Here is a 12,140-nt window from a genome sequence, read left to right on the forward strand (position 1 = left end):
TACAAATGTGTGGAAGGAGGACCATATACACATATTCAAATGTCTTTGTGTCAGTTTATCGTTTAAAATGCCCATTTGTGCCTATCCTGGGTGTTTTAATATTAAAAATGCCTACTGACTCGGTACTTCCGCCAAGTCAACCGTGACCTTTTCAACGTCATTGCGTATTACGTGACGTCGCGAACGCGCATCACAGTACAGAGCAAGGCGAGCATTTGTGCTTATAAAACTTAAACTTTATTTATTTTTGAAATGACCGATCGTTTCGCTAGATAAGACCCTTATTCATCGTCTGGTATCGTTTAAAGCCCTTTGAAGCTGCACTGAAACTGTCATTTGGACCTTGAACAGTTTGGGTCCCAATGAAGTCCATTTTATGGAGAAATGTTTTCATCAAAAACCTTAATTTCTTTTCGACTGAAGAAAGAAAGACATGGACATCTTGGATGACATGGGGGTGAGTAAATTATCAGCAAAAGTGTTTTTAAAAGTTAACTAATCCTTTAATACTAGGCATGCTAATAAGCAACTAGTTAAAAATGAGAATTGGTCCCTATACTAAAGTATTTCAATTATAAGATGCACATTTTTGCATTTATATCAATAGAAGTAAACTGGGCCAATTTTTGATGCATTTCAATAGCGTTTTAAACAAACATAATGAAGACCCTAAAACAACCTTTAAAATGGCAAGAACAATTTTACACCTCTGATTTTTATAAAATTGCAAGCCTAACATTATAGTGTTTAAATCAAAGTTACAGCAAGGCACTCACAATTAAAGGGTGCCAACTTTTAGTGGATTTAAAGTAGAATTGTTGTAATTTTTAAGGCTGTTTTAAGGTTTAAAATAGTATAGAACTTAACACAACATATTTTGTCACACTAAAATCATGTTTGCACATATTTAATGCTGTTTTTAACATTTAACATCCTTACGTATACATAAATGCCTCACTGTGATCCAGATTTTTGCTTTTTTTAACGATGAAAGACAAGTCTAGATGAATTTTTGTGGTAATCAACATTACGCCACAAAAGCTGTCGATTGAGCTTAACTCATATCGAACCCGGAATATTCCTTTAAGGACAATCTCCAGCGTGGGAGGATTAGATTTCCTCTCTAGATCATGAACCTTTGGCCAGGCATACCACACCCCATTCAGCTTTAAACAAGATGTGTTTAACACATCCCCGCTCAATGCCCCTGGTGAACTACAGCTTAAAAAATGAACGAGAAAATAAATGGAGTGCCTCAACTTAACTATCCAGAGCTTCGAGTGCACCCCTAGGCAATAAAGAAGTATTACCCTAGTGTGATTGTTTTATCATTATTTGACTTTTTCCACTATAATCAAATTCACAGCACAGGATAAAAATGTACATATTGAACTTTTGATACCCCGTTTCTTGGATCACGTTGTGTTTTTTGAGCCCAAAGCTTCACCTTCTCTTTTCCCAGACATATTGGCATGCGTCTGCAGTGTGGTCCCAACAGAACCTGGGGATGAATCATGTAGCTGCAAGCATGCAAGAGCACTGTTTTATGATAAATATTACAATTCATAAATCATTGTTTCTCAGAAGAGCAAAAGAGCGAGGGGAGGGAGCACAGAGAGAGAGAACTGTAAAGCATTTGGGGATCCGGCAAGAAAACAACGGAGGGTCACGCTCCCTGTGTGAGAGAGTGTAGATGGTGGTGAAAAGGGGGCTTCAGGTCAGGGAACCACCAGGGAGAGGGAGTGGTGGAAGAGTCTGCAGGAATGAAGGAGAATAACAGCGCACATACACGCTCCATCTGCTCCATGAAGGCCCAGAACCTCGCTGTCATCTGCATATGGCAGCATCACAGCGTAAATTATGGTCGCTATGCATTCGCTCACAAGCGATAATCATCCCTCGCCATTGCCAGCAATTCTGAACGATGGCAGCCAGAGGACAGTAAGGGCTGCAGTTGTTGTTGAGGACATACTTGAGGGAGATAATATTCCAGCATGAGGTTTGGTTTGAGCTAAATGAGAAATAAAAGATTGCAATGACAGTATTTACAATGAGAGTTTAGATGCGTGTTTTCGCCACTGCCTCCCTCATAAAAATCACAAAATGCTCTCACTTTGGGTTTAGGCAGGAATTTAGTTCTGCGCTACTCCGCAACACTGCTAAACAACTTTTTTTTGTGTTTGAGAAATTATTTCACGGTTGATTTGTCAACCTGTGGCTGTAAATAAGCAATGCCATTATTTGTAATGGTAATTGGTTAAAAACATCCCAGATTGCCTCAAAAAGACATTTAACATTTCATGTCTGTGGAAGGAAACCCATTTCCACTAATACGTGTTTGCCATCTAGTGGCCACTAAGGGACCTTTTAATGGAAAATGCTTTAAGAACACGAAAACAAGCACAGAAATGATATATAGACATTTAATAGTCAATTAGAGCACAGAGAATCAATACCAGAGTATCCTGTGTACAGGCAGTAAGTGACATATTATGTTTCCATTGCATTCAGTTCATAACTTGCTGCTTCTACTCCATGTCAATGTCGCAGAGGGCCGGTGGCGGCTCTCTCTTGACCCAGGGCAGAGGGGCGGGGACATAGGGGTCGTAGGTCCAGTGTGGATACACCCTCTTATACAGGTTCATCAGCACTGTGTCCTGAGAGCGCAGCTGATTGTCAAAAACACACTTCATGTGGCCGTGAGTACCTGCGAAAGCACACAAATAAAAGCGACTCAGAACATACTTTGAGTCAGTGGTACATAACATTCCACATTTTTTAAGAATGTACTTTTTCCTTTTTCTCTCCAATTTAAAACTAGACCAGCTAGTACATTTTGTTACAATCATTCAAAGTCTTATATTTTCTGTATATTTTACTGCAGCCTGTATATTTTCTGCCCAGATTTAATCTATAATTAATAAATAAATAAAATTACCAATATTGTTTTAGTAATATTAATTAACAAACTGATTATTTTTGTATTTATTATGCGTTTATTTTTATTGACATACAAGCATCTATCCCTATTTTCATGGCAAGATCGATGCATTCATACAAATGTCCAATATTCATAACTGATTAATTTCTTTTATTTCTGATCTTGGCAATTATTTATAATTAATAAAATTAACATTAATAATAATAATAACAATAACAATAATAAGCTTAATTAAATACACCAAATTATTTTGTATTTATTAGTAAAAACATGACTTAAAAAATAATGATAATTCACTATTATTAAACAACTATTTTATTAATTATTATTATGGATTACAAATAATAAACAATAATAATAATAATAATAATCATAAGCTTTTAATAATACGATTATAATCCTAAAAAATCATCATGCAAAAATGTCTTGCGATCTAAAGTGTTGAATATGTATTAAAATCTTTGAGCTGTTTGTCTTGCCATTTAAAATGCTAGAAAATGGTAAGTTCATTAAATATTTTTCTGCACAATTAACATTTTGTTTCTTACCTAATGCTTCCTTGATGTGTCCTCTTCGTCCCCATTTTGTACGTAGTTCTACTGGCTTAAACCACAGAATATCATCTGCAAAAGAGAACATTAGACTCAATCATTGTTAGATCTCTACACACACATCTAAAGGTAAACAGAGGACATGACAAACTTCTCACCTCTGTTGAAGAACATGTAACGGACCACAGCAGAGCGCCGATTGATTTTGAAAGGGTGTCCGCTCAGCACGATTCTCTTCAACACTACACGCTGAGGATCACAGCTCAAAAGAGTGCCTGTGGCCACCAGGTACTGCATACCTGTGGTAAAGGTAAAACAAAACAAAAAAACTTGACCACATGCTGTACTGGTGAAGGCAGTTCTCTTTTTGAGTTCAAATGTTTTGTATGATTCTCCCAACCATTGTCTCTCTGTTTGAAGACCAGAACACCTGCGGTGGGGAAGGTAATGGGGGCATAGACAGACATCACTGTAGGAGCATCAGAACGCAAAAACCGCTCCATCTTGTGTTTATCAGCTGAAAACAGAAAAAAAAACAGATTGTAACTTCATTTAAAGGCATTTATTGGGACTTGAACAAAAAAAAAAAAACTTGTTCAAAAGCATAGTTTACCCAAAGATCGTATTTTGAGACTGACAACTTATTCATAAACAAATCAGTCCTATAAAGAGACATAAATATGAAGAGCGTGATGATCTCTTATTACCAGAAGTGTGCTGTGAGAAGATGGCTGAAGCTCTGAAGCGTCTGAAACCGCACTGAAACACCAGGTCTTCTTTAGACTTCACTGGTTCTGTGTTGCTCGGGTGCTGCCGCACCAACATATGCATCACTGACATCTGCAAAATTGACAATTATTTCAATACTGAATATAATCATTTGTGAATAAAATGCCTTTAAACTGAACAGTACTACTGTATTTCAAACCACAAGCATCGCTAGTACATTAAAATTTGATCTGATAATAAGTAATTACTTTTAAAAATACTCAAAAATCCTCTAAGCTGTAAGTACCTTCTGTTCATGTGGTAGCAGGGACACTAGAACTAATGGTTTGCCGGTTTGAAAGCTCTCCATTACTGAGGGAGGAACATCCACAATATGAAGAGTCACATACCAGCCTTCCTGCAGGAATAAAAGGTGGATTTCCAAATAAAATTCCTTTGGTAAACAGTGAAACACCAACATTTCTGGGACAAAATCAAGATATTCGAGAGAACTCTCCAAACACCCCTTTCACCCCATACAAACCATTGCTCCTTCCTGCTCACTAGCGGCATCTGCTAGTATTCGGCGGCGCATGCGCTCAAAGTTCTGGAACTGGTAGATGCGCGAGTAGTCAGGAGGCAGATTCTCCAGAGGGTCCCATGGGGAGGAACGGAAACTCTTCAGACCTCTGTACTTCTGAAACCTGAACATACAGAACAGACCAGTCAGCAGATACATACACTACTACCACCATTCAAAAGTAATCATCAAATATTACTTTTAATTAACACTTTTATTCATCAAGGATGCATTAAATTGATCAAAAGTAAACACTTATAATTTTACAAAAAGATTTCTACTTCAAGTATATGCTGAACTTTAACTTCCGAACCTTTCCTGAGGAAAAAAATTCATCACAGTTTCCACAAAAATATTAAGCAGCACAAGATTCATAAGAAATATTTCTTAAGCATCAAATTAGCATATCAGAATGATTTCTGAAGGATCATGTGACACTAAAGACTGGTGTGCTGGCTGCTGAAAATTCGGCTTTGCCGTCAGAGTAATAAATGACATTTTAAAATATATTAAAGTAGAAAACAGTTGTTTTAAATTGCATTCATATTTTACAATATTACTGTTTTATATTTTGATCAAACAAATACAGCCTTGGTGGGCATAAAATACTTCCTTCAAAAACATGAAAAACCAACCCCAAACTTTTGAATAGTAAGAGATTAAATATTATATAGATAACATTTAAAGAAAAAGATCTTCTGCGATTTCATCTTAGTTGGGAGATGCACAATATATTGGTTATCAGCCAATATTTGAGATTTTTTTTAATTAATCATATCAACCGATACTGGTTATCTAATCCTACATGCTTACTGAAACTATTTGCAACATTTAGATTTCCTTTGCCATTATCTAATGATCATTTAATCTTTTAATAGACTAATGAATTTTTTAATTTTACATTTAACACTGTTAAATAATAAGCATTATAATACTATGATGCCTAAACTCATTTGTAGCATTTAAAATGACTGATTTTAGTTTTTAATGTAAATAATTATAAAGTTTATCGGTAATGGCTAATTTGAGTATCTGCCCATCAAAGACCTGTCATTGTATGAAAAAGATCTCACAAGTTATTTTTGTGTTCCACAGTCAAAAAAAAAAAAAAAAAAAGCTGGAACATCATAAGTGAAAAAAAATAATTTCATTTTCGTGTGAACTTTCCTTTTAAAATTTCAAACATGTAGTCTGTAGTAATCAAACATCTGTAGTAATCAAACATGGACACGGCTGGAAAAAACAAGTACATGGCTGGAACTGTCCTGCATCTTACCGTGTCTTGGCTGGGACATCTAGGGGAGTGTCAACTTCATCAGGGAACATCTCATTGGCACGTGCCTCTCTGTATCTCCTCAGCCCCTCTCCCTCCTCGGCCTCGTCCACGCCTTCATCATACTTCTGATCGGCTCCAGTGCGTCCGGTGGAACTGATCTCCTCCTCCTCTTCTTCTTCTTCTTCCCCGTCGTCATCGTCTCCTTCAGATACGCATTCAGACCCAGCATCCTTAGAGAGGAAGAGAAGCATGTAAAAACATTTCTCTAGACATACATCCACGTAGAGTCTAGCAAACCCAAACAAAACACGGCACTTCTTTGAAGTCCACTAAACAGACAGCCGAGTGACTGAGATGGGGAAAAGGACAAGACATACCGCTGGGGTGCATTAACCCCCCTGTGGGGTTAACCTGCAGAACAATCGCAGGTGCAGTAATAAAAATAATCTCTGTAATCATCTGTAGTACCACTTCCCTATTGTTAACATCTTGCATTGAAAAGTCTCCTTTGGTGTGCCCCAAGACTTCAAACGCATGCTAATTATGATTAAAGAAAATAAATGGACCAGAGCTTCCATACTTGTCAAGCTTCCCCTTGTTCTTTCAAGCCCAGCTGGTATAAATAAATGGCCGCCCCCTCCGCAAGTCTCGACAGGAAGTTCTGTCCAAAGAGCAGGAAGACTGAAGGCTTCTCTCGGGACTCCCTCTACAAACACTATTGTTGCGTCGAGATGCCTGGCACTAAGGCCAAGCAGCAGACATTGAGAAAACAAACAGTGCCTCTCCACCACCAAGCGCACAGTCACGTATGCACTGTTCCGCCCGCGCTGTGCCCACCCTCTATCTCATCCTTCTAACTTGGGTTTAACCCGCTTTTGCCAAGCTCGCTCCTGATTGTTCGCTTCCGCTGCCACCTCATAGGTTGCTATAGCAACAAATATACAAAACAAAACCTGCTTTCTTCCCAGGGTGTGAGGTGTCATTGTTTATAGAATAAAAAGAAACCTACAATCAGGAATGTGATCAGCTAAAGACGAAAAACAAGGAAAACATTGAGCCCCGCCCCAAATAACAACAATTTTTTTCCTTCTGATTTACACAATTCACCTGGGTCTATCAAGCAAAAAAAAAAACTGGAAATTTGTATGGTATGGAAAAATCACATCAAAAACCTGTGAATGCCCTGTATTCAAATAATAAAAACCCACCTGAGATTCATTATCACCATCCATTTCATCTTCCATCATCCCATCTTCATCATCATCATCATCATCATCACAGCTTTCAAAGTCATTATCATCCTCCTCCTGCTCAGCATCATCAATGATCCATGTGGCCTGGTAGTCAGATGTCCCCTTTGGTACTTTCATTACTCTCCTTTTCTTTCTGGCCTCTGATTATAATGAATTGATTACATCAATAGTTTGCAAAATATCAGTATTTTCCATAATTTTTTTTAGATCTATTCATTTAGGTCACTAGTATGCATTCCTGCCGCCTACTGCTATTGGTGGGTTGCACTGATCACAAATTAGATGTATTGCCATTGTGTTGACAATCCATCAAGTTTCTGGAGGAGAAAAGTCTTTGTATAGGAGTTGCAACAGTGCATAATGCGTCACATCATGAACAAGATGAGAAGTTATCAAAGTATGATCTGAACTCGCTCTGAATGCAGTCATTTATATCCTGTATGTGGGCAGACACAAATCATATAGAACAATGAAGCCACACAATCATTTCGACTAGATGCTGCAATATTGCATTGCAGTCACTGGACACTACAAAGGAAATACTTCCGGATTGATACCTGATTTGACGCAGTCAGTGTTCAATGTTATTTTACTATAATTTATATATAATAATAGTTGAATTAATATTATGAATTAGCTTTTCTTTTTATGTTTTTGGCTTTTATTTTAATTTTAGGTTCTTTAAATCATTTTAGTTTTCTTTAACTTTTAATATTACTATTTATGTTTCATTTATTTTTATTTAAATTTTAGTTTTTATTTTCTAAAAAATAAGTTTGAACTTCAACTTATTACCGTTAGCTACAAAGGCAAAATTTCTCATTTTTATTTGCAATTTATCCAATTTCAATTAATAACATGTTTTCAATAGTTTTAATTATACACCAATCAATAATACACCTGGTTTGAACAGGTAATACAGTACCTTCTGCCTCCTCCAGCTCTGCTTCTGTGGGCCACGTTTGTTCCCCATCCATGGGATCCACTTCTGCCTCCGCCTGCAAGCTCTCCCTCTTCTCAGGGTCTGCTTTCATCAACACCCGAACATCCCCATTCATATCCCCATCACCACCATCCTGCAGGACATGTACAAAGACAAATAAACCAATAAACATCATACGATAAATCAATTAGGTACAACAAATGAAGACTTCAGCATCAAGAAAGTAGTCAGTCCACAATTAAAGTAAAAGTGCTACATGATAGCACAAAATTACAGGCATCCATAATGTAATTGACCAATGAGATTTCAATGAGGGATTTTATTCAGTGTTTCTCAACCATTTAAATTAATTATAAAAGTGTTATTTCTAGACTTGGAAAACTGCCATAGGCATTTTTCTACTAAAACCAAGCTCTAAAATACCTTGTCAGTTACAAATTGTGAATAAAATATTTTTTAAAATCCTTAATTCTTCACACCAGTACTAATTAATCCTTCTAATTTATCCATTAATTAAGCCTTCAAATTAAGGAGGTTGTGGGCTTCAAATATTGTTGTGGACAATAGTGGGCCTTGTAGTCAAAAGGTTTAAGAATCACTGCTTTTCTCAATTGTTGAGCCTGGTTAGGATAAGGTGCTGAACTTGCAATTTATGAATAAATGAATAAAAAGTTGCACATTGAGAAGTTCCAAACCCTCTTATGAAATGATGAACAAATAAATGACAATAAACCCCATTACAACAAAATCGTAGCCTCCTAACCATCATCTCGAGGTCTCGTCCTGGCTTCACCGGTCGAGGAGCTGCTGTCACGATGGGTAGAGGATCTGCAGGAGCATCGATCTGGCTGAGCTGAAAGTCTCCATGACCTGTGATATGCACCGGCCTGTTGACTTGCAGAGGAGAGCCTCGAATATATCCTGACACACAGAGGGTCCCTAACCCTGTGGCTGGGCCCCCTGTCCCATTCTGGCTGGTGTTGGGTATATATGTGGCTCTCTGAGCCAGCAGGTGCGAGCGGCGAGAGCGGAAGCCCAACCTCCTCTGCTTCTGTGCTGACAGGTGTCTCAGCAATAGAGTAGCATCCTGCTCGCTGTCTACAGGAAAGAGACGTGCATTTGGGAAATGAGACTCTACAAATCGGGACAGCACTCTCCGAGACTCGGTGCGTTTCTTCACTGCTAGATCAGCCACTCCCTGACACACCAGTGCTGCAGGGCAAAGAGGAAGAAGATTTGATTCTGATTGGTCAATTGTGACATTCTATTAAATAAATGTGCATAATGACTGATAAACTGTATAACTGATCGTTTCCAGACATATCTTACCATGACTTGGCAAACCCTGTGCGAAGAGACAGGACAGGCAGTATTCTCCATAGCTGTCCCAACCTTCAGTCGACTCCAACACAAACACCAAACTGTCTGCAATCTTTGCCACATCCAGGAGTGAATGCAAGTCAGCTTGAATGAGACAAAACAAGATTTTTACAGCTTTTAATCATAGCCCAAAAATGTATGTGCCTTCTTAAGCCACACTTGTAATATAGAGAAAAACATAACAGAAAATATAACACGTTAATAATTTTTTTTTTAATTCTATACAACTATGTCAACATTCATTTAAAATAAAACATGAATTAAATTATATATAGAGAAAGGGAGAGAGGTTAGCTAAAAACAACATTTAACAGGGCTATTAAATTATAATAAGATGACAAAGGTAATCTAAATTTAAAAATAGGGGAAACAAGCATGCACAATTAGAAGAATATTGACTGAAACTATTAAATTAAATATTCATTAAAAATTCTCTAATATCAGCTGATAACTAATTTAGTACCAATATAGTATTTCAATGTTGCATTATTATATATAGTATATATCTATACATAGTGAATCCTTAAATACAAGCACACTTTTGCAAATCATTTTACAAAATGGTTAATGACTTCATACATCAACTAAAAATACAATATTATTATTACATAAAATTAGTAAAATTAGTTCGGGCAAAGATGTCTTGTTATAATTAGTATACTTCGACCTCGCAATGCAGTTAAATTCGTACAAATGTTTCTTAAATATCTACACTTTTTGGAAGAAAATTTTCATTAAATTGATCAAAAGCGACATTAAAGACATTTATAATGTTACAAAAGATTTCTATTTTAAATAAATGCTGAGCTTTTGAATGGATTTTTCCCATTCAAAAAATCCTGAAAAATCATGAATCGTGATTTCCATAAAAATATTGAGCAGCGCAAGTGTTCTCAACATTGATATTAATAATAATGTTTCTTGAGCACCAAATCGGCATATTAGAATGATTTCTGTAGAAACACGTGGCACTTATCACTGTTGGAGCAACAGCAGTATAGTGTCAGACATTTGAAATTCCACTGTGTATCATTAGCACTGATTTACCTGTGTCTGGCCTGTAGAAAATGAATCTCTGTTTAAAGCGGGGGAGAACGAGACCAAAACTGTCCTTGGCCCCAGTGACTCCTTGATCTTCATGCAACACACCACCAACTCCTTCACCTCTCAGTATTTTTGTGACAGTCCCAGCATCCACTCCTGCATGAAGGGCTATGACTGCCACCAGATGAGGGGGTCCATCCCTGCTGCCCAGCTTCCTTTTCTCTGTCAGCACCTGTCACCATCATCAATACACAAAAAGAGATGAGTTATTCAGCTAATCTCCAGTCTGTAATCCCTGTAGAAGACTGTGTTGTTTACTTTACCAAGTCTTTTTTGTTGCGTCGCAGCTGGTTGGCTTTGTTTCTACGGTCCATCTTCCTTATCTCTCTTCTCTGTTTCTTGGTGAGAGCCATGGCAGCAACTCTACCTATTTAGGATATATAGAGTCACGTTTATTGCCTTACACTTATCAAATATACACAAATATTTATGCTATTTATGTTTATGACACAAAATGAATCAGATTTTTTTTATAATAGTGAGAACCGTTTATAGCCAATAGTGCAAAAAAAAAATCTTAACCCAGACTAAGCTGGTTTGTTGGCCTCTCAGCCTGGTCAGGTTGGTTTTAGTGAGGCTTTGGCCGCTTTTGAGCTATTCAAGCTGAGACCAGCTTAAATAAATTAAGACCATGAAGCATCCTAGGCTAGCTTTTGTCAGCAGGACTTAAGTTAAACGTATAAACTGTATGCACAGAAAAACTCTTAATTTTTCACGTCTCGGGTCTTTAAACACGTGTCCAGTCAGACAGGCACTGCCCACGAGACGGTTACCGCGTGTGTATTTTTTTTATAAACTCATCACACATACCCTTGTTTTCCCGCCCGATCTCGCCTTTAGTTCGGTGTTTTCCATGCTTGTGCTGTTTGTTTTTCTGTTTATAAGCTCCAGCTCTGTGCGCCTGCTGCTGCTCGCCTCCCGCAGCCATTTTCTGTCATGCAGCACATGTAAACTTTAATGGCGTCATATCCACGCGCCCGGCTTTCCTTCTGCAGAGTCGTCACTGAGTAAGAAAGTGCGCGCGTGCCACCTACTGTTCAGCTGCACCGTCCTCACAGCAGCTATTAATCTCATTTACCAAAACCTATAGTGAACCTTATGACATCAAAACTGTCAATTAACATTTCTACTTCCAAAATTTAGCTAAAAGGAGATAAAGGTTATTTTTAGGACTAGTCAGATTTGTAGCATTATTAAGTTATTTTTATAACAATGCAATAATGTGGGGGAAAACATTACTGTTAATATTATTAAGTACCTGTAAGGTATTTAATGACAATTGTTAGTAAGCATCATGATAGTATTTCTCCTTCTGATTTTAATGTATACTTTTTATTAATTTTAAATCTTAAAATTAGTGCTGTCAAACAATTAATAGCGATTAATCGCATCATAATATAAGTT

General features: G+C 37.3%; 1 protein-coding gene across 1 annotated transcript; it reads right to left on the minus strand.

The window, feature by feature from the left end:
- Positions 1 to 2,340: 2,340 nt before the first annotated feature.
- LOC306850953 (pre-rRNA-processing protein TSR1 homolog) lies at positions 2,341 to 11,724 on the minus strand. The gene is made up of 15 exons (XM_079386934.1): positions 11,547 to 11,724; positions 11,000 to 11,103; positions 10,680 to 10,908; positions 9,582 to 9,716; positions 9,016 to 9,464; positions 8,235 to 8,385; positions 7,265 to 7,449; positions 6,057 to 6,286; positions 4,745 to 4,904; positions 4,508 to 4,618; positions 4,200 to 4,332; positions 3,893 to 4,009; positions 3,651 to 3,791; positions 3,490 to 3,564; positions 2,341 to 2,707 (listed from the first exon to the last, which is right to left on the minus strand). The coding sequence occupies exons 1-15, from the start codon at positions 11,662 to 11,664 to the stop codon at positions 2,529 to 2,531; spliced, it is 2,517 nt and encodes an 838-aa protein (XP_079243060.1). The 5' UTR covers positions 11,665 to 11,724; the 3' UTR covers positions 2,341 to 2,528.
- Between the last annotated feature and the right edge of the window lie 416 nt (positions 11,725 to 12,140).

The sequence above is a fragment of the Barbus barbus genome (genome assembly GCF_936440315.1).
Source record: "Barbus barbus genome assembly, chromosome: 31".
In the NCBI taxonomy this organism is placed as follows: domain Eukaryota; kingdom Metazoa; phylum Chordata; class Actinopteri; order Cypriniformes; family Cyprinidae; genus Barbus; species Barbus barbus.

Coding starts and splice junctions, on each gene's coding strand:
- LOC306850953 (XM_079386934.1), bottom strand. CDS start 11,664: ATGGCTGCGGGAGGCGAGCAGCAGCAGGCGCACAGAGCTGGAGCTTAT. Junction 4,010..4,199: donor CTTCTCACAGCACACTTCTG/GTAATAAGAGAT, acceptor TTCTGTTTTCAG/CTGATAAACACAAGATGGAG. Junction 3,792..3,892: donor CTTCAAACAGAGAGACAATG/GTTGGGAGAATC, acceptor CCTTTACCACAG/GTATGCAGTACCTGGTGGCC.